The following is a 21,080-nucleotide window of genomic DNA, read 5'->3' on the forward strand; positions in this document are numbered from 1 at the left end:
TGGACTCACCACTCTGCAAAGTGCTGGCCCAGAACTTTCCTGGACAACTTGCAGTGCATCAATTCAATGACACACAATCCAGTGGGTTATTTGTAAGACTAGAAGCATGGGAAAGATACATGAAACTGAATTGCTCTCAGCCCCATCTTCCCTCTTTGCGCAGGAGAAGTTAAGCCGTAATTGGAGGGGAAGGGGGAGAGAGAGAGCAGAGAGAGAGAGAGAGAGAGAGAGAGAGCAGAGAGAAAGATGGGAGTTGGTGGGGGGCGCCAGTCACACTTAAAACAACAGATCAACTTTGAGGAGCGGGACAGATCCATTGGAAACGGAGAGAATGCTTTGCGACCTCCACCCAGTAAAATTTCTATGTCATGCTTGGATCCTAAGGGTCAAGCATTCCTCAACGTTAGATGCAGCTCATACAGTCACTTCCTCTCTCCTTTCTCATTTACAGGTGATCTCCTACAGTCACTTTTCAACCCTCCCCATCACCTTCCATCCCATATGGATCAGTGCAGAAGTCCACTACATTCCCGAACAGCCCACCCATTCAAATAGATAACCCCCCCCCCAACGAAACTGCATCACCTTCTACATCCCTCTGTAAAGGAAACATTATTTTTTCCTAATATTACGGATACCTTAAAGCAGGCTTGGGGGGAGGGGGCTGTGTTGTGTGTGTGTGACTAATTTAATTAAACTAAATACAGTCAGACTGCAAGGCTTGAATCATCAAAGGGGTTAAGTTTAAAAGCAGACATTTTGAAATGGAAATGGGTGAGCAAAGTAAGATAGTTAAATAGGCGATAGCTAACATTTGCATTTGTAGATAAGTTGAAAAGTTGTTTGAATTTCAAAGGGACATGGTAAGATGTTTTACAACTGGCAAAATAGATAAAGCAAAATTCTTAAGTTCATTTTTTCCAAAAGCAGTCATAAGGACAACATGAAAGATTTTTATATCCTGGGAAAAGTAACTTCGAAAGAAAGAGTGAAACAATGGGATTTACAGATCAAAACGGAGAAAATATATTTAAAGAAGAAAACTGGACTGTGTGAAACCAGATCTGTGAAAAAGCAGCCTTGAGCCACGACACAGAAGTGTTTTCTTGTTCCAGAGAGCAATGTTTTGTTAAAACCCTTGAAATCCCATTGTTGAGTGAGCGGGAGAGAGAAGCTGCAAAACACCTCCCTTATTGCAACAGTGGGTGCTTATGGTAAAATATCTGGATGCTTTGTAGATTAAGAATCTATTTGGACTGTTACCTGAAAGGGATCTGTAGTTGGGAAACTAGTGGAGTAGAAATCTTTTGCAAACTGTTATAAGACTAAGTTTTAACTGTGTAACTGTAATCTTGTATGTTTAACTTTTTTTAAAGAAATGTTTAAATGTAATCTTTAAGATCTCCATAGGTGGGAGTGGACTCTTTACTTCTAACTTCAGTGCACAAACCTTCTTGCAATAAATACAAATTGCAAAATTGTTGAGATAGTTTGGTCAAGTTCAGCTTTGGCATTTGGTCAGCCTGGCAAATACCACCTGCCGTATCACAACACCTCCAACAACTCTCAGTGCCCCCTCACTCGACATTGCCACACCCTCACCCTCCTACCTCCTTTAACTGTCACCATCCTGACATATCGCTGGTACCCTCAATGTGCCCTCCCAGGAATCCTCCATTGACTTCAATGATCTCCTTCCTTGACTCCAATGACCTCCTCCCTCTGAACTGCTTTCCCCCTTCCCGCCCCATGCCCCCATACCTTCACAAACCCCCCCATGCCCTTTCAAACCTGCACAAACCCCCCCATGCCCCCTCACACGTGCACAAACCCCCACATGCCCCCTCACACCTGCACAAAACCCCACCATGCCTCTTCATACGTGCACAAACACCCCCCCATGCCCCTTTGCACCTGCACAAACCCTCCAGGCCCCTTCACACCTACACAAACCCCCACCAAGCCCCTTCACACCTGCACAAACACCCCCCATGCCCCTTCACACCTGCACAAACCACTGCCCCCCCCCCCCCCGTGCCCCTTCAGACCTGCACAAACCCCACCTCATGCCCCTTCACACAGGCATAAGCCCCCGATGCCTCTTCACACCTGCACAATAACTCCCCCCCCAGCTCTTTCACACCTGCACAAACCCCCTCCCATGCCCCTTCACACCTGCACAAACACCCCCCATGCCCCTTCGCCCTGTACAAACCCCCCAGGTCCCTTCACACCTACACAAACCCCCTCCAAGCCCCTTCACACCTGCACAAACCCACCCTCATGCCCCTTCACACCTGCACAAACCCCCCACAGTGCCCCTTCAGACCTGTACAAACTCCCCCACGTCCCTTCACAGCTGCACAAACACCTCCATGCCCCTTCACAGCTGCACAAACCCCATCCCCAGGCCCAGCCTGTACTCCAGTATGGCCCTTCCCATTCTCTCACTCCATAGGAGCTCAACCTATTCCACAACTTCCACAGAATCTCCCTCTTTTCCCTATCACCCTCCAAACCCGCCCCACCTCTTCATTCCTCTCCTGGGTGGAGCCCAGCACATGAGTACAAGAGACCAGGCACAACATCTGTAACCAAATGGATTATCTTACAGTAAAGGCTATGACACTTGAAGACCTGTGCACCTGAGTTAGTCATTCCCCTGGTCAACCACAGCTAAGATACTGGCATATGCCAGTTAATTTGGAAGACTGCCCAATTAAGTCCAATCCACTAAAAATAGGATAAATCTAAACTGGTCAATTACTGCCCTATCAGCCTCCTTCCAGTCATCAGTAAAGCAATGGAAAATGCTGTCAACAATGCAATCAAAGATCAACAAATCATTGCTGATCAGTGCTCAGTTCAGTTTCTAACAGAACCCACTCAGCCATAGACCTCATCACAGTCTTGATCCAAACATAGGTGCAAGAGCTCAGTGTCAGACAAGAGAAACTGCTCTCAACATCAATATTTGACCAAATATGGTATCGAGGAGCCCTGGCAAAACCAAAGTTGGGGATGTTCAAAGGGAAAACTGAAAGGTCACACTGCAACAACTCACTAGCACCTCCTTCCTCCATGACCTCAACAATGGGAATGACAAGAGCACCATTGTCATGAGAACACCTTACAAGTTGTGGACTATACTGATTTGGATATACGTTGACATTCCATCAATATCCCAGAATCTACCAAATACCAACATGGGAGTACCATCTCTACTAGGAGTGCAGTACCAAAATTCAAGGAGGAGGTTTACCTCTACCTTCTCAGAACAACTAGGATTGAGTAATAAATATAGCCTTACCAACGTGATCCACATTCACAGAAAATATCAAAAAAGTAACAATACTGTCAAAGTACAAAATATGATAAAGGCGCTAATAATGTTTCTGGTTATTACCTGACAGCTATGGATAATGCTTCATAAAGCATGGGAGCAGTTGAGTCACCAAAACTTTGTTCCCGCTAAAGCTTAATCATAATATTCAGCTCTAACATCATCATGAATTGCAATGGAGAGTCTTAGGCAGCAATTTCTGGTTGTATTGCTGTATAGAATTTCATATTATATGGGAAACAATGCGAACAAATAAGTAGGTATATTAGAATTCTCAACCGTTAGATTTCCACTGTGTGGTTGAATCAATGGGGAAAAATTCAACAACTGACAATGTCCGATATGTCTTCCTTTTTCTTCAACTGACGACTTACCCATACCTTGGCTGACAGGGCCCTCAACCGTGTCTGACCCATTTCCTGCACTTCTGCTCTCGCACCTTCCCCTCTCTCCCAGAACTGCAAACGGGTTCCCCTTGTCCCCTCTTGCACTCCATCAACCTCCATTTCAAAGGATCATCTTGCGCTATTCCAGCCACCTCCAGCACAATGCCACCACCAAACACATCTTTCTCCTCCTCGGTCAGCATTCTGAAGGGAACGCTCCCTCCATGACACCCAGGTTCATTCCTCAATCACCCCCAACATCTTGTCCCCTTCCCATAGCACGTTCCAATGCAAACACAGGAGATGTAACCTGCCCTTTCACCTCCTCTTTCCTCATCATCCAAAGCTTCAATGATTCCTTCCAGGTGAGGCAGCAGTTTACGTGTACTTCTTTCCATTTAAAAAACTGCATTCGCTGCTCACAATACAGTCTCTTCTACATTGGGGAGACCAAACACAGATTGGATGACTGCTTTGCTAAACATCTCCACTCAGTCTGCAAGCATGACCCTGAGCTTCTGGTCGCCTGCCATTTCTCCTTCTCGTGCTGACATGTCCCTCCTTAGCCTGCTGCAGTATTCGAGGACAGCATTTCATCTTCCGATTAGGCACTTTATAGCTTTCTGGACTCAACACTGAGTTCATAAATTTCAGACCATAACTCCGGCTCCCCATTTTGTTTCTGTTTTTTTCGCTTGTGCCACCTTAATCTTGTTTTTCATGGTTTTGCTTTCAGACACAACTATTCATTATTCTGCCACTCACTTTCTTTACCACAGCTTTTATCATTCTCTGCCTTTCGTACCATGAAATCTTCAGTCATTTAGTCTTCCCTGCCTTTTACCCTTTAACAGACCTTCTCTTTTGTTCTTCCTTCCCCCTTTCACTTGCACAAACCTATTACATTTCTATCTTCCTTCAATTCTAAAGAAAGACCCTTAACCTGAAATATTAACTCTGTTTCTCCCCAACAGATGCTGCCAGACCCACTGAACATTTCCAGGATTTTCTGTTTGTATAACTGACAATACTTGTTTGGATAAACTCCAGCCTCAAAGGTTTTCCTTCACTGAGTGACTAAAAGTTGGAAAAACCAATTAAAGCCAAATCATATAAGGATAGTTTTCATTGTGAATGTTCACTGCCGAGGCACAAGCAGTGTACCATCCACCTTAGTAACTACTATGATATAAACTAATACTTCAGTTCAAATCATTTGCCATCAGTAGCGAGTGAAACAGAGTTAACATTTCAGGTTGATGGTCCTACATCAGAACCAGTTTAAACAAATGGACATCAATCTGAAATGTTAACTGTTTCTCTCTGCAATTACTTAGTATTTCCAGCATTTTCTGTTTTTATTTTAGATTTCCAGCATCCGCAGTAGTTAGCTATTAAGATTTCCCATCCATTGACTTTATAAGATGCTCCTTTTTCTGTTTAGGCATCAAATGACTATTAATATTACAAAATTCAGACAATTTTTACATAACCCTCTAGCTTGGAATGAAATGGAAGAACTTCCAAAAAGGCAAGCTTTAAAACCTGGCAAATCCAACTATTTAGTGAAGTACTTGGAAAGTATAGAAACCAAACAACATGGAATGCAATTTCAAAGGCCAGCAATTCACAAGAAGTAGCTTTTCTAATGACTTACCTTTTCTCTGAAAGACAGCATTGAGAAATTCCTCTGCTTGTTTTTCTAAACGGTTAATTTTGGCCTGTTCCTGTCTTGAGAATGCCTTTTCTACAACTTTTAATTTTGGTTGATCAAGAGAAACTAAATGTTCCTGTAGAGAAGCAAGCATGCAATTAGAACCAAACTTGTAAAGGGTGGAGTTCTAAGAAATTTACTAAATACAAATCCTACATATAACCTGCTGTATAAACAGCACCTTCTTACATGATGCTCACTGGTTTGGGAACAGGTGGAGATTAAAACCAGGAAAGCATGTTGGGAAGCCTGTACCAAACCACTGCATTTAACTCCAGTACATTAATCTGCGTGCAAGCAATCTTACCAGGAGATATAGTCAATTTAAATATGTTAATTAATTAATTACAGCAATGTTAACATCTTAACTGTGAGTCCACAGGTTTCCCAGGCTTCCTGGAACTTGCAGTAAAACCAGGTGAGATCACAGCAGCAACTGAGCAGGCCGAAGACATGATAAGGAAAAATGCCAATAAGTACTGAAATTTCACAGGTACTTATTTTCCTTCTTGTGTGAAATACTTTGCTCACAGTAATGGTGCTGCAAGGTTACTTCTACAATTTTGGAGGTTTGTACATCAGACCAGCACTTTGGGGCTCTGATCTATCAGATCAGCATACGTGGTGCTTATACTATGTTACTTTTGGCCTAAGGCAAGAACCAAGATGATCAGCATCAGCAGGAGCAGAAACAGCCTACTCATAGACCTGCAACTCCAGAGGATTAGCAGACAAGTGCAGCTCGCAGGAGGCCATACCCAACATACAGGATCTACAGGCAGAGGATAAGCTTGCTCAACTTGTTCCAACACCAGTCTCAGAAGGCTCAGGATCTTGCACCAGGTAATGACAAACATTTGCAGCATTTGGAGCAATACCTGGTGGCCATACCTTACCAGTGGCTGTCAAAGTTACCAACATCCACATTGTCAATGCCTTTAGATCCTTCCAGGTCTCTGTTGGAGACATTTGCAGGATTTCACAATTGGTAGCACACAAACGTCTATGACAGGTAACTGATGGTTTGTTTGTCAGGTTAGGTAATTATGTCAACTTTGGCACTGATGATGCCAGTCAGAATGAGCAGGCACTTGGATTTGCGGCTCTGGCTGAGTATGGACAGCTGAAGGGCATCATTATCTGCACAAATGTGGCAATTAAGGCACTGCCAGATCAATCAGGAGTCTTCATCAACCACAATGGCTTCTACACCTCAATGTGCTGGTGTGCAACCACAAAAAGATCATCTGCAGATGTTCCCAAGATTCCCATGCAGTTGCTGTGATGCTGTCACTCTGCAGCTGTCCACTTTCCCTAATCTCATTATACCTCAAGGCACATTGATTGGTTTGCTGCTCAGAGACAAGGATTAACCACTTAAAGTGTTGGCTGAAGGCATCGGTGAGAAACTGAATCAATGAGGCTCAGGAGTAATAGAACAAAAGCCGTATGACAACCAGGTGTGTCATTGAGCAAGCCACTGGCATGCTGAAAATATGTTCCATGTCACTGGGCAGATCTGGAGAATCCCTTCAATTTGTCCCTTCAGCCACATTCTCCAGAACAGTAGTGGTTGTGCGCACTCCGCACAACATTGCACAGCAGTGAAATTTGGGCCTACAAGAGAAACAAACTGCAGAGCATTGAGCGTCCTAAGATAATTCCAAGAAGGACGAGGTGGTTGCCACAGAATGTGATACAGTTAATGCAACAGCAGTAGCATACACTGCAGTCCAGATGATTTTGTTATTGCAAGGGTCACTCAGGTTCCACCCATATGACACCTACACCAAAAAGCCATTTCCCCCACCATTCCCATAACACCAAACAGTCCTGCAAACAATCAAACATCTGTTCCACAGCTCCCAATTGCTTGGTATCAATTCATGTCTTACCATTCATCATAAGTGAAAAGGACACTTTCCAACCAGCAACAAAAAATGGGCAAGACAAGGCAGGAAAGGAGTGCTGCTCATGCTGTGTTACTTTGGGCCTTGGATAAGAACCAAGATGACCAACATCAACAGGAGCAAAAACAGCCAATATATATTTTGCTCAAAAATAGAAGAAACTTACCAATCTAGCATTGTGTAATACACCCAAGTGCATACCCTTGTGCGCCTACATATCCTCACTCTTCCTTTTCCTAGCACTTCTACATTGGACAAGCAGTGTGGCATCAGGGAAGATAGAGGCAGGTTGCTCAGATCTCTGCTCTGACTCCTGAGATACTCCTGGCTTATGTCCTGTTTGATTTGAGACTCATGAGGGGCCCAGCAAAGATTATCCACCCCACCTGCGCCTGTGCAAGAGCAAACTTGGTCATCAGGACAGGAGACAGCATGTGGGAAACTGACTGGGGGTTGTGTGGATAAGACTTAGAAGCACTTTACACCAAGTCCCCACTTCCACGTCCCCTTTCACAATCATCCCTCTCACACATCACTCACACTTTCCTGCTAGCAATGAGCTACAGAACATTTTGTTCCAGACTAGCAGGTTATTCAAGGTGGCATAGCAAGAAAGTCACTGGTGAAGGCTTGTATATACCCATTTGATTCTCCATGCAGATGGCCACTTTTTCCATGGACAAAGATACCATCTCAAAGACTGGATCACCTGCCAGTACATTGTATATTCTCCGATGCTGCTTCAGAAGTATTCTGCTTGTCATCAGCCCCAAGGCACAGCATCCACATCCAGCTGAGCAGAGCTTGAAGCACCCTGCGGCCTCCAATGTGGGCTCTCCACCATCTGGTTTGCTCACTCGTGACGTGGAAGTCATAAGGTGAAAACCCAACTATCTGTCTTCCTGGTCCCACTGAAGTGCAAGTAACTGAGTAGGTGCATTGTCTGCTCAAATTCTGCAGTGGCATATCCTCAGTAGGAGTGACCTCTTCTGAGGAGTCATCATCCTCCTCCTGCTGGGTGCTTGTCAAGGTAAGAATGCTTTAAATGATCAGTGTGCACATGAGATTTCATTTCCAATTCAAGTCAATATGAGTGAGTGTTCTGTACCGTATGGTTGTCTGATATTTAATCCTGTCACCAGGTAGCTGTGATATCCCCATCTGACAGCAAAGAACAGCTGCAGAGGAGGTGTTAGTTGAGGGGTGGTTGGAGAACCATCTCCGATTCTCTGTCTGTCCCTCATGTTCTGTGCTTTCTTCTCCTGCAAGGAAGGAAAGAACAGATCTTTGAGTGAGAGTAATGGCATATGTTGGATGGATGAATACAGGGAGAGCATTTGTTGAGGATGACTATGAGGGAGAAGCATGGCATTGAGTAAGGAGGAGGGACAGTGTCAGTGGTGAGCTTTTGTGAGTACAGTTTGAGAAGGCAGATTGAGAGGTTTGGGGTGATATGCAAATCAGGATATAGGTGAATCAACCACTGTGCTTTCCTGTCCTGCTTAGGTCATTAAACAGCTTTGGACATTGAATCCATGAGCTTGGTGACTTCATGGGCAACCTCCAGCCTTCTTCCTTTTCCTCCCATCAGTAGGGAGGAGCATCTCCCTGCAGGGTCATACAAGCCCCAGCATCATATCCAGGGAGGTATCAGTAAAATAAGGCACAGTTTTAAAATGTCTGGACTCCACTCTGCTAATTCCTTTTGTTGTGCTCCCGATTCCAAAATCCATCAAATTGCATCTTTGGAATATCCCTTTAAATACCGGAATTGAAAGAGATTCATGGGGCCATCATCATTCACACTCAAGTTAGTTGGTCGGGAAACCCAGAAATGATAATACTAATATAGTTTTAGGACTGAAAAGCCACTGACCGACGGGCTGCACTTGCTTCCAACTTTCTTTCCAGCCCTTACCAAAGCCCCCATTCCCAGCACAACTTATAATTCAGCCCATGGCTTTTAGTTCATCGTACAAAGAGAGGAAAGAACTTATGTACCAAAAAAGCTTACAGTTACCATTTCAGGAAAAACAGTAAAATCAAAGGGTGAACCAGATTCTACTTTGAATATTTTAAATAGGAATACAAGTTGTCCACAGCAATTGTTACCAATATGAAGTAGATCAGTGCATTCATATTAACAAGTGATGAAATACGCATCGGAGATCACATACGTTTATCTCACTCAGAAAATCTGATTTTAAGTTATTAGTGTATTATACAGTCAAAGATCCTCATGGTCTCTGTTAATTCCCCAATCCATAAGATTTTTAAAATTCTATTAAACTTAAGATTGGGCTCATGCTATGAGAATGGAGTAGAGATAATACAGTAACATCTGCAATGCTACAGTGATAACACTACCCATTGAAAGCCCCATTCTTGCAGTTACCTTGTTGTCATGGTGGCACAGGGAGGAAGTATTCACAGCAAGCTAGAGTGACTCACAAAAACCATTAGCATCTCTGGGCATAAAACAGAAAATGCTGGAAATGCGCAGCAGGCAAAGCAGGGTCATTTTTGGCTCATTTTTCAGATTTCCAGCAATTGCAGTGTTTTTATATTCGCATCACTGGGTACTTCGATATTGACAGCGAGTCTACAGTACTCCTGTAGCTGGTAACTGATAATATAAAGCAGGCAAGCTCTATAGATCCAAAAACATCAGGGAGTTAGTGTTTTAAGAGGTGCAATTGCTACAACCCAAACAGGATATTGGCAGCATGCATGGTGTAACCACAAATGTTGTGGTTCATGCTCAGTATTTAAAGATAATGAAAAGTGTGTAATTGCAAAAGCCCAAATAGAGTCTTTCATAGTGTAATTAACCACTGAACTCTCTTTTTTTGAAGCAAATAGCCTGGGAACGTGAAACAATCATGCAAAATTATTTTAGCTGACTCACTGTTCTTAGTAAAACCATTAAAAACATTTTTTAATTATGAACTATAATACCTGTGTAGTCATGAAATTATCTACAATAATGTTATTGCATTCAGGAAATTATCTACAAGCATCGAAAAGCAATTTTCTTATAGTCAAAGAGTGAATCTTAAAATCTTGACTTTGAAAGAAATGAGATTAAAAACTAGAAGATTTTTCAGTTCATTGTGTCCTGAGATTGAGGCTTTCCCACCACAAGGCTAATGCTGCATAAATAATGTTGTAATTGTAATTAACAGATACCGAAAGGCAGATGCAAGAGAAATCATACTGAATTTACTTAAGCAGGATATTGTTTCAGAAAACAGTAGTCTATTACATTTTTTCATCAGAAAGTTATTCAATAAGACAACTAGCCCATTATTGACTTTGCTATTTTAACTTCATGAAGAATTTTCTTGTGTTTCATATTAGCATTTAATTGTAAACCTATTAGTTATTTTAGGCTGAGAAAACTCCCTCCAGTTCATGTGTAATGTTTGCCTATTCAAAGAAAGTATACAGCATAGCACAAGGCTACAATTAATCCAGTGTCTGACTGCAATTGGGATAATTATTCATCCTTGAAATCAAACAGCTCTATGAAGATTGGTCATTCAAAAAATACAGCTTTTGAATTGTAAGGTACAAGATTAGCTTATGAAAACGGTTTGGGAAAACAAAGAAAGAAAAAACATGATCCTATACAAAATCCTAATTTACAGCATGCACAAAAAGGAGCTGCTGCATTCACCTCATCTAATCAGCCCTTTTCTATATTCAAGCCTGAAAAGAGTTTCAGGTGGCTATTCCATCAGGCTGCATATTGTGGGCAGGGGAGAGACCTTCATCGCGTTTCTGCCAGGGAAACAGCAATGGCTATAACCAGTCAAACCCCTTACCATGGGGTACCTAACACCATCCGAGTCATGGTGAAGGGCAGCGAGCAAGGAACAGGAATGGATAGGACCTTCTTCACCAAGAGGATCCTATTCAAGCTGTGTGGTTTCCAGGCTGCGGAGATCTACTGCATACAGGATTTCCCCAGCGCTGGTTTCTTTGATGTGACCTTCAAGCAAGTGGCTAAAAAGAAACCAAGCCACTTCCCAGACAAGAGTCAAGAGGTGTCTCCTATCCGACACGGATAACAAGAGCAGCAGCTCTTCGGACGAAGAAGTGCCAGGGCGGCGCCAACACAAGAAGCGGCAAAACGCTAGGGAGTTGGAGGACGAGACACCCGAGCTCCAGAACATTGGAGACAATGAGGAGACCAGCGCACCCCAACTTGGCCCACAACCCAAAGAGGCCAGTGCACCACAACCCCAGGAATCTGGGAACAGTGAGGCGCTCGGCGCACCCGAGCTACGGGAAGCCGGGAGCAGCAACGCCCTAGAGGGGGAGGGGATTGGAGAAGCTTCTCCAATAGAGGACATTTCAAACCCCGCTCTCTGCACGGACCCCCAGATGCCACCCGAGCAGAACATCTCCAATGGGGAGGTTCAGGACGCTTTCCTCAGCCCATCCCAAGTGAAGCAATTTGAGCACACCACGGGCATGAAGGAGCAGACCAATGGTCTGGAACTCTCAGAGACAACAGGTTCGGTAAGCGACTAACTGCTTTAAAATGGGTGTAAAGATTGTATCCATAAATGTGCGTAGCATTAAATCCACTACGCGATGTGTTGCGACCTTGGATTACCTTGCCAAGGTCAAAGCTGACCTGTTGTTTCTGCAGGATTGTGCGATACCGCACCTCAGCTCCTACAGGCAATGGTCACGATGGTGGTCCCATGGGCCATTGATCTGGTCGGAAGGAAACGACTCTCGTTCCTCCGGTCTGGGGATTCTGCTGCGGGGAGGCAGCTTCACCGTCTCCCAGGTTAAGGAGGTGGTGGGCGGGCGCCTCCTCGTAGCAGACGTAATGTACAAGAATGCTCCACTGCAGGTAACTAACGTCTACGCCCCGTCACAAGGGGCTGAGCGGCTGGAGGTTTTTCAGCAGCTCCCACTGCTGCTGGCGACCTCCAGGCCGGTCATTCTGGGCGGTGACTTCAACTGCATCATTGATGCGGCTGGACGATCCGGCAGGGCTGACAGCAGATTGGATACTACGTCCAGATCCCTGATGGAAACAGTAAAGGATGCCAAGCTGCAAGATGTCTTCAGCAACCCTGCAGACGGAGTGCAGCGTAGATACACCTGGTCGCGGCCTGATGGGTCCGTCTGTTCCAGGATAGATTTCCTGTTTGTGTCCCGTGCATTCACAGTCAGATCCACCGAGTCAAGCCGGTGTTCTTCTCTGACCACTGCCTCCTACTGGCTGACTGTCACTTAGAGAAGGACCAGAGGGTTGGCAGGGGGGCATGGAAGCTAAACGTGCAACTGCTGACCCCAGAGAACATTGAGGAGCTCAAGAGGGATTACAAAGGTTGGAGAACTATGAAACCCCTATTGGAGTCACTGACACACTGGTGGGAAGCGATCAAGGAAAACATCAAGAGGTTTTTCGTCCTCAAAGGCACCCAGAAAGCTAGAAAGGAACAGAGGGAAATGTCCCGACTCCAGAAAAACATGCAGAACCTGCTCTGGCTGCGGTCGATGGGGGTCGATATCAAGGAGGAACTCCAAGAGGTGAAGAGCCAGCAAGCCTCGCTCTTTGCCTCGGAGGCCTCCAAGATCATCTTCCGCTCCAGAGTCCGCTCCGTGGAGCAGGATGAGACGTGTTCACGTTTCTTCTTCCAAAAAGGTACACAGAGAGAGCTCTGTGATTAGCAGCCTGAAGGAAGAAGATGGCTCAGTAAAGTCATCACAGTCCGACATTTTGAGGATCAGCAAATCCTTCTACGCCGGATTATATGACGTGAAGCCCACAGACAGCACGGCCTCCCAGTCCTTCCTGTCCTCTATCACGGAGCTCTTAGACGACAGTACACGGGAGAGTCTGGACAAAGCGCTAACTCCTGACGAACTGACTGAGGCCCTTGAGTCCCTCGAGAAGATTAATATTCCCGGAAGCGACGGCTTGCCGGCGGAGTTGTATTTGGCTCTGTGGGACTGGATCGGCCCAGAACTGCTAGAAGTGTACGAGAGTATGCTCCTGGCTGGCAGTGTGTCAGAATCCATGAGGAAAGGCATTATCACCCTCATCTACAAGTACAAGGGGGAAAGGGAGGAAATTAGAAATTGGCAACCCATTTCACTGTTGAATGTGGACTATAAAATTCTGTCCAAGGTCATCGCCAATCGGGTCAAATCCGCTCAGGAATTGGTGATCCACCCTGACCAGACCTGCACTGTGCCGGGCAGGAAGATCTCTGACAGCCTCGTGCTGCTCAGGGATACAATTGCCTATGTACAGGACAAGGGGTGTGGATACCTGCCTCATCAGCCTGGATCAGGAGAAGGCCTTTGACAGAATATCGCACACCTACATGGTGGATGTGCTCTCCAAAATGGGGTTTGAGGATGGAAATCGCATTGGATCCAACTGCTCTACACTAACATCGGTACTGCAGTCTCTATCAATGGGTGGGAATCAGATAGCTTTCCTATTAAATCTGGAGTCAGGCAGGGCTGCCCTCTCTCGCCTGTTCTTTTCGTGTGTTGCATAGAACCCTTTGTTGAGTCCATCAGGAAGGATCCGGGCATAAGAGGAGTGACGATCCCAGGTAGTGGAGGCACTCAGATCAAAGTCTCCCTGTACATGGACAATGTCGCCGTCTTCTGCTCAGATCCGCTGTCGGTGCACAGACTTATCCACACCTGCGTCCAGTTCGAACTGGCCTCTGGAGCCAAGGTAAATCGTGGGAAGAGCGAGGCCATGTTCTTTGGGAAATGGGCTGACCGATCCTTTGTCCCCTTCACTGTCAGGGGTGATGGCCTGAAGGTGCTGGGGATATGGTTCGGAGGGACCAGGGCACGCATTAGAAACTGGAAGGAGCGAGTGTCTATGGTGAAAAGGAAACTGGGCATGTGGGAGCGACGCTCCCTCTCCATTGCGGGTAAGAACCTGGTCATCAGGTGTGAGGCACTCTCGCTCTTGCTGTACGTGGCGCAGGTCTGGCCCATTCCACACTCCTGTGTGGTGGCGATCACCTGAGCCATCTTCCGCTTTATGTGGAGGTCGAAAATGGATCATGTCCGCAGGGACACGATGTACAAGCCTCTAGATAAAGGGTGAAAAAACGTGCCCAACATCGCCCTCATACTGATGGCCACCTTTGTGTGCGGCTGCATCAAGCGGTGTGTAGACCCTCAGTATGCAAACACCAAGTGTCACTACATGCTGAGGTTCTACCTGTCCCCAGTGTTGCGAAGGATGGGTCTGGCCACGATGCCGCGGAACGCTCCAAGTAGTTGGACCGTGCCGTACCACCTGTCCGTCGTGGGCAAATTTATGCAGAGAAACACCTTCGACCACAAGTCCATCAGGCAGTGGTCGGCACGTAACGTCTTAAAGGCCCTGAGGGAAAAGGAGAGGGTGGATCCTGTGGGATGGTTCCCTGAGCAGACAGACAAAGTCATTTGGCAGAATGCCTCATCACCAGAACTTTCCAACAAACACCAAGATGTAGCTTGGCTGGTGGTGAGAAAGGCCCTCCCTGTAAGATCCTTCCTACATGCCAGGAGTCTCACTCCCTCTGCACGTTGCCCTCGAGGTGGCTGTGGTGGGGAAGAGACCATTGTTCGCCTCCTTGTAGACTGTGTCTTTGCAAAGAAGGTCTGGAGAGAGATGCAGTGGTTTCTGTCGAAGTTCATCCCGAACAGTTCTGTGACAGAGGACTCTGTGCTCTACGGGCTGTTCCCAGGGACACACACCGAGACAAACATCAACTGCAGCTGGAGGATCATCAACTCGGTGAAAGACGCTCTTTGGTCTGCCCGAAACTTGTTGGTTTTCCAGCGCAAAGAGTTGTCCCCGACCGAGTGTTGCAGACTGGCACATTCCAAGGTCCAGGACTACGTGCTGAGGGACACAGTTAAGCTTGGGGCAGCTGCCGCAAAGGCGCAATGGGGAAGGGTCGCTGCCTAAGACCTTTCTGCCACAGTGCACTGAGGAACTGGGAACTGTAAAGAGCCCCTCAGGCTGTACAGATTAAAATGAATGTCTGCCAATGATTGAAATATTCATTGTTTGTTCTGATACACCTTGTGATTCATGTTGTAAAAGTTGAACCTGATTGTATTTTTGCAATGGTGATTTGAAATGGTTCGAAATGTTTTTGAAGATTTATGAATAAAGTATATTTTTGCAAAAAAAAAAAGCATATTGTGGGCAGGGAAGTCATTTGGCAGAATGCCTCATCGCCAGAACTTTCCAACAAGCACCAAGACGTAGCTTGGCTGGTGGTGAGAAAGGCCCTCCCTGTAAGATCCTTCCTACATGCCAGGAGTCTCACCCCCTCTGCACATTGTCCTCGAGGTGGCTGTAGTGGGGAAGAGACCGTTGTTCACCTCCTTGTAGATTGTGTCTTTGCAAAGAAGGTCTGGAGAGAGATGCAGTGGTTTCTGTCGAGGTTCATCCCGAGCAGTTCTGTGACACAGGACTTTGTGCTCTACGGGCTGTTCCCAGGGACCCACACCGAGACAAACATCAACAGCAGCTGGAGGATCATCAACTTGGTGAAAGACGCTCTTTGGTCTGCCCGAAACTTGTTTGGTTTTCCAGCGCAAAGAGTTGTCCCCGACCGAGTGTTGCAGACTGGCACATTCCAAGGTCCAGGACTACGTGCTGAGGGACACAGTTAAGCTTGGGGCAGCTGCCGCAAAGGCGCAATGGGGAAGGGTCGCTGCCTAAGACCTTTCTGCCACAGTGCACTGAGGAACTGGGAACTGTAAAGAGCCCCTCAGGCTGTACAGATTAAAATGAATGTCTGCCAATGATTGAAATATTCATTGTTTGTTCTGATACACCTTGTGATTCATGTTGTAAAAGTTGAACCTGATTGTATTTTTGCAATGGTGATTTGAAATGGTTCGAAATGTTTTTGAAGATTTATGAATAAAGTATATTTTTGCAAAAAAAAAAGCATATTGTGGGCAGGGAAGTCATTTGGCAGAATGCCTCATCGCCAGAACTTTCCAACAAGCACCAAGACGTAGCTTGGCTGGTGGTGAGAAAGGCCCTCCCTGTAAGATCCTTCCTACATGCCAGGAGTCTCACCCCCTCTGCACATTGTCCTCGAGGTGGCTGTAGTGGGGAAGGGACCGTTGTTCACCTCCTTGTAGATTGTGTCTTTGCAAAGAAGGTCTGGAGAGAGATGCAGTGGTTTCTGTCGAGGTTCATCCCGAGCAGTTCTGTGACACAGGACTCTGTGCTCTACGGGCTGTTCCCAGGGACCCACACCGAGACAAACATCAACAGCAGCTGGAGGATCATCAACTTGGTGAAAGACGCTCTTTGGTCTGCCCGAAACTTGTTTGGTTTTCCAGCGCAAAGAGTTGTCCCCGACCGAGTGTTGCAGACTGGCACATTCCAAGGTCCAGGACCAAGTGCTGAGGGACACAGTTAAGCTAGGGGCAGCCGCCACAAAGGCGCAATGGGGAAGGGTCACTGCCTAAGACCATTCTGTAAACTGTAAAGAGCACCTTAGGCTGTACAGCTTAAAATGAATGTCTGCCAATGATTGTAATATTCATTGTTTGTACTGATACACCTTGTGATTCATGTTGTAAAAGTTGAACCTGATTGTATTTTTGTAATGGTGATTTTGAAATGGTTCGAAATGTTTTTGAAGATTTAAGAATAAAGTATATTTTTGCAAAAAAAAAAAGCATATTGTGGGCAGGGGAGACCTTCATCGCGTTTCTGCCAGGGAAAGGTCATCGAACAATGGCTATAACCAGTCAAACTCCTTACAATGGGGTACCTAACACCATCCGAGTCATGGTGAAGGGCAGCGAGGAAGGAACAGTTATGGATCACCAAGAGGATCCTATTCAAGCTGTGTGGTTTTGAGGCTGCAGAGATCTACTGCCTGCAGGACTTCCCCAGCGCTGGATTTTTTGATGTGATGTTCAAGCAAGTGGCAGCTTGCATCAAGCTCCTGAAGGTGTTTGAGGAGAAGAAAGACCTGCCAGAAATGAAGATCCTGACGGTGGAGCCGCTCTTTGCTCTGCAGTTGCAACGAGACCAGGTTGCGACGGTGCATCTTTACAACCCCTTCGTCCCTGTCGCTGACGTGCTCACCTTCCTTACCAGGTACTTCGATAAGGTTGGGAGCTGCACCACGGTTAAAGACGATTTGGGGATCTGGACATGTAAACGCCAGGTTATGGCCATGCTCAAGATCGATGGTAAGGGAGCCATCTTCCACCCTCCTTCCAGATTCGCTATTTGGGGAAGCCGTGGCTACCTTGTCTACGCTGGGCAACCCAAACTTTGTCGCTCATGCGGCAAGGTTGGTCATGTGACGGCCAACTGCAGCGCCGTCCTCTGCAAGAACTTCAAATAGGAAGGGCACCAGACAAAAGACTGTAAACAGGCTAAGTGCTGCAACCTGTGTAGCGAGGCAAATCACTTCCACAAGACCTGACCCAAACGTTGCCGTACTTATGCACAGGCAGCCAAAGCCAACGAGGGGGAAGCAGAAGAAATGCCTCGTGTCACTCCAACCACCAAGGCCCACAGGGAGAAAAACGGGACAAAGGAGGACACAGAGAAAGATAAGGTGGAGGAAAAGATTGGGGCAACAGACAGCCAATCAACAACACTGCCCCCTGAACCTCCCACTCCTCAGGAGAGCGAATCAATGGAGGAGGAGGAGGCAGCAGTGGGAAAGCAGCAGGGGGAGTGGCAGCTGGTGAAGAGAGCCAAAAGGAAGAAGGGGCTAAGAAGAAACCAAGCCACTTCCCAGACAAGAGGCAAGAGGCGTCTCCCATCCGACATGGATAACAAGAGCAGCAGATCTTCGGATGAAGAAGGGCCAGGGCAGCGCCGACAGAAGAAGCGGCAAAACGCTAAGGAGTTGGACGACGAGACACCCGAGATCCAGAACATTGGAGACAATGAGGAGACCAGCACACCCCAACTTTGACCACAACCCAAAGAGGCCAGTGTACCACAACCCCAGGAATCTGGGAGCAGTGAGGCGCTCAGCGCACCCCAGCTACGGGAAGCCGGGAGCAGCAATGCCCCAGAGGGGGAGAGGATTGGAGAAACTTCTCCAACAGAGGACATTTCAAACCCCGCTCTCTGCACGGACCCCCAGATGCCACCCGAGCAGAACATTGCCAATGGGGAGGTTCAGGACGGTTTCCTCAGCCCATCAAAAGTAAGGCAATTTGAACACACCACGGGCATGAAGGAGCAGACCAAAGGTCTGAAACTCTCAGAGACAACAGGTTTGGTAAGAGACTAAATGCTTTAAAATGGGTTTAAAGATTGTATCCATAAATGTGCGTAGCATTAAATCCACTACGCGATGTGTTGCGACCTTGGATTACCTTGCCAAGGTCAAAGCTGACCTGTTGTTTCTGCAGGAGTGTGCGATACCGCACCTCAGCTCCTACAGGCAATGGTCACGATGGTGGTCCCATGGGCCATCGATCTGGTCAGGAGGAAACGACTCTCGTTCCTCCGGTCTGGGGATTCTGCTGCGGGGAGGCAGCTTCACCGTCTCCCAGGTTAAGGAGGTGGTGGGCAGGCACCTCCTCGTAGCAGACATAATATACAAGAATGCTCCACTCCAGTTAATTAACGTGTATGCCCCGTCACAAGGGGCTGAGCAGTTCGAAGTTTTTCAGCAACTCCCACTGCTGCTGGCGACCTCCAGGCCGGTCATTCTGGGCGGTGACTTCAACTGCATCATTGATGCGGCTGGACGATCCAGGAGGGCCGAAAGCAGATTGGACGCTACGTCCAGATCCCTGATGGAAACAGTAAAGGATGCCAAGCTGCACGACGTCTTCAGCAACCCTGCAGACGGAGTGCAGCGTAGATACACCTGGTCGCGGCCTGATGTGTCCGTCTGTTCCAGGATAGATTTCCTGTTTGTGTCCCGTGCATTCGCAGTCAGATCCACCGACTTCAAGCCGGAGTTCTTCTCTGACCACTGCCTCCTACTGGCTGACTGTCACTTAGAGAAGGACCAGAGGGTTGGCAGGGGGGCATGGAAGCTAAACGTGCAACTGCTGACCCCAGAGAACATTGAGGAGCTCAAGAGGGATTACAAAGGTTGGAGAACTATGAAACCCCACTTTGAGTCACTGACACACTGGTGGGAAGCGATCAGGGGAAACATCAAGAGGTTTTTCATCCTCAAAGGCACCCAGAAAGCTAGAAAGGAACAGAGGGAAATGTCCCGACTCCAGAAAAACATGCAGAATCTGCTCCGGCTGCAGTCGATGGGGATCGATGTCAAGGGGGAACTCCAGGAGGTGAAGAGCCAGCAAGCCTCGCTCTTTGCCTCGGAGGCCTCCAAGATCATCTTCCGCTCCAGAGTCCGCTCCGTGGAGCAGGACGAGACGTGCTCACGTTTCTTCTTCCAAAAGGTACAGAGAGCTCTGTGATCAGCAGCCTGAAGGAAGAAGACGGCTCAGTAAAGTCATCACAGTCCGACATTTTGAGGATCAGCAAATCCTTTTATGCCAGATTGTATAACAGACAGCACGGCCTCCCAGTTCTTCCAGTCCTCTATCACGGAGGTCTTAGATGACAGGACACGGGAGAGTCTGGACAAACCGCTAACTCCTGACGAACTGATTAAGGCCCTTGAGTCCTTCGAGAAGAGTAAAACTCCCGGAAGCGACGGCTTGCCAGCGGAGTTGTATTTGGCTCTGTGGGACTGGATCGGCCCGGACCTGCTAGAAGTGTACGAGAGTATGCTCCTGGCTGGCAGTATGTCAGAATCCATGAGGAAAGGCATTATCACCCTCATCTACAAGTACAAGGGGGAAAGGGAGGAAATTAGAAATTGGCGACCTATTAAACTGTTGAATGTGGACTATAAGATTCTGTCCAAGGTCATCGCCAATCGGGTCAAATCCGCTCAGGAATTGGTGATCCACCCTGACCAGACCTGCACTGTGCCGGGCAGGAAGATCTCTGACAGCCTTGCGCTGCTCAGGGATACGATTGCCTATGTACAGGACAGGGGTGTGGATACCTGCCTCATCAGCCTGGATCAGGAGAAGGCCTTTGACAGAATATCGCACACCCACATGGTGGATGTGCTCTCCAAAATGGGGTTTGGGGATGGAATTCGCAATTGGATCCAACTGCTCTACACTAACATCGGTACTGCAGTCTCTATCAATGGGTGGGAATCAGATAGCTTTCCTATTAAATCTGGAGTCAGGCAAGGCTGCCCTCTCTCGCCTGTTCTTTTCGTGCGTTGCATAGAACCCTTTGCTGAGTCCATCAGGAAGGATCCGGGCATAAGAGGAGTGACGATCCCAGGTAGTGGAGGCACTCAGATCAAAGCCTCCCTGTACATGGATGATGTCGCCGTCTTCTGCTCGGATCCCCTGTCGGTGCGCAAACTGATCCACATCTGCGACTAGTTTGAACTGGCCTCAGGAGCCAAGGCAAATCGTGGGAAAAGCGAGGCCATGTTCTTTGGGAACTGGGCTGACCGATCCTTTGTCCCCTTCACTGTCAGGGCTGACGGCCTGAACTAGGGCACGCGTTAGAAACTGGAAGGAGCAAGTGTCTATGGTGAAAAGGAAACTGAGCATGTGGGAGCGACGCTCCCTCTCCATTGCGGGTAAGAACCTGGTCATCAGGTGTGAGGCACTCTCGCTCTTGCTGTACGTGGCGCAGGTCTGGCCCATTCCACACTCCTGTGTGGTGGCGATCACCC

General features: G+C 47.1%; 1 protein-coding gene across 11 annotated transcripts in view; it reads right to left on the reverse strand.

The window, feature by feature from the left end:
- The window catches only part of LOC121289595 (ligand-dependent corepressor-like), a 128,543-nt gene that overhangs the window by 82,045 nt on the left and 25,418 nt on the right, over positions 1 to 21,080 (reverse strand). For 9 of the 11 annotated variants that reach the window (XR_005945616.1, XR_005945618.1, XR_005945617.1 and 6 more), the window contains one exon: positions 5,387 to 5,519. The exons of the other annotated variants lie outside the window; for them this stretch is intronic. Coding sequence is in view for 3 of the 9 variants with exons in the window: in XM_041209186.1 (XP_041065120.1) it covers positions 5,387 to 5,519 (133 nt within the window). In the remaining 6 variants the exon portion in view is untranslated. The remainder of the gene's footprint in view (positions 1 to 5,386; positions 5,520 to 21,080) is intronic. 11 annotated transcript variants of the gene reach the window in all.

Source organism: Carcharodon carcharias, chromosome 17, assembly GCF_017639515.1.
Source record: "Carcharodon carcharias isolate sCarCar2 chromosome 17, sCarCar2.pri, whole genome shotgun sequence".
NCBI classification, from domain to species: domain Eukaryota; kingdom Metazoa; phylum Chordata; class Chondrichthyes; order Lamniformes; family Lamnidae; genus Carcharodon; species Carcharodon carcharias.